This window comes from Convolutriloba macropyga, chromosome 14 (genome assembly GCF_964194025.1).
Source record: "Convolutriloba macropyga chromosome 14, txConMacr16.3, whole genome shotgun sequence".
NCBI classification, from domain to species: Eukaryota; Metazoa; Xenacoelomorpha; order Acoela; family Convolutidae; genus Convolutriloba; species Convolutriloba macropyga.
This window is the reverse complement of record NC_134481.1, coordinates 44616544-44618157: the sequence shown is the minus strand read 5'-3', so window position 1 is coordinate 44618157 and position 1614 is coordinate 44616544. Positions and strand designations below refer to the sequence as shown.

General features: G+C 39.0%; 1 protein-coding gene across 1 annotated transcript in view; it reads left to right on the top strand.

Moving 5' to 3' along the window:
* The first annotated feature begins 545 nt into the window (after positions 1 to 545).
* LOC142352947 (uncharacterized) overlaps positions 546 to 1614 on the top strand; it is a 125850-nt gene continuing 124781 nt past the window's right edge. Inside the window, exon 1 of the mRNA XM_075405104.1 lies at positions 546 to 665. Within this exon, the coding sequence (XP_075261219.1) occupies positions 546 to 665 (120 nt within the window). The remainder of the gene's footprint in view (positions 666 to 1614) is intronic.

Genomic DNA, 1614 nt, shown 5'->3' with positions numbered 1-1614 from the left:
GCTTGACAATTCTGACTTCTCGGGTGACTTTTACGCCCTTGACTTTTTGCATTTCGCGTGATCTAAAATTCTCTCTCAATCACAATTTCAAGCAGCTGAACTCAATTGGCGGCAATTTAATACTAAAAGTCAAATGAAAAGTGCGCCGAAACTGGTGTCATTTTTTTAAATCTTAATAGTGGTATATGTTAACCTCTAATGTGGTTATTTGAAGCCGACTATAGAACTTCTTAGTCCCATTTAGGCATCCCCTCCCCCCCCCCCCCCCCCCGACTGAAGCAGGCTGCAGTTGATTAGAGCTCCCAGTAGTCGTTCAAGAGCAATTCTTACGACGTTTAGTCGGTTATGTTTGTCAACATTTAAATATCAAAAATTTGGTGGTCAAGTCTTTGAGCAGCTATATTCGACAATTGTCGGTTGACCGCCTTTAAAATTACGTTATCGGTAAGAAAATGTGAGTCAAGTAAAATTACTGAGTTTACTGGCTGTATCGCCTATTCGTATCGTATTATTTAGTTGCTCTCATTTTACGACTCGAAAAAAGCATGAGTGGAGCGGAGCTTCTTGATACGACTCAAAGAGCATTTATGGTGGGTGGACAATGTGTTACAGATTTGGAGAAGAGTTATGGCCACCTGGCTTTTATTGACTTCGTTTTGAAGGACGTAAAACACAAACTGCTGCGCCTGAATCAGAGTTTATTCTGTTGAATTTTTGATATCAAAGGATAGAGTAGTTTTGGAAAACAGCGAGGCATATAGTTGCAAAAATTTGTTTCTCTGAGTGATCAAAGTATTCATAGTAGTGGCATTTTCATAACAGCTCCTAATTTAAATTAACTTTTTTTGGTCAAACAAACATTTTTAATTTGCTCCAGAGCAAAATCTGGCAATTATTTAATTCCTCTTGGCCTCTTTTTGCTTGATCGATTTTCATCTTGGCAATTTTTTTCCGTTCTTAAAATGTGATAAATTAATGGGCATTAAGACTTTTTGCAGCTCTCTTAGAGCGTAGGATTTGTCCAGCATGCTGCATATGACGCAGTTTCATGATCTGAAGGGCAATTTGGGGAGGTCTAGGCAGCTCCTGTCAACATTTGTCCTACCTCCTCAGCCCATGAGGCTAGCCTTTTTGCACTAAGCTAGCTAAGTCCAAATCCAATTCTGCACCTGTCGTTTAAGAGTAATTTTAGCAACGTTTAAGAAAATTTTTTACATTGATCGTGAATGTGGATTTTTGTGTGCCAGGAATAAGTCATTCCGTTTCACTAAAGAATTGATTTTGCATCAATGGGAAAACGAATCGAGTCAAAATTTTGCTTATTTTTGACTTCTTTCAGTGATGCACTAAGAGCAATTTTCGAGTTCGTACGTTTTTTAATTGCTCTCAAACGAAGTTTGTAGCTATTATATTAGTCCTGTCGGTCTTTTTTATGCGATTTTTCGCTTGACCGATTTTTCGTCTGACGCTATTTGACTTTCCGTCCTAAAAAACGGGATACACAGGTAGCGCCCAGCGGGCATTAAGTGCTCTTAGAGCCTATCAGCTCACTAGTCTTCAAGTATGCGATTCACAGAATCTGTTTTGGAGACTTATACTGTTGGTGTGAAGGGC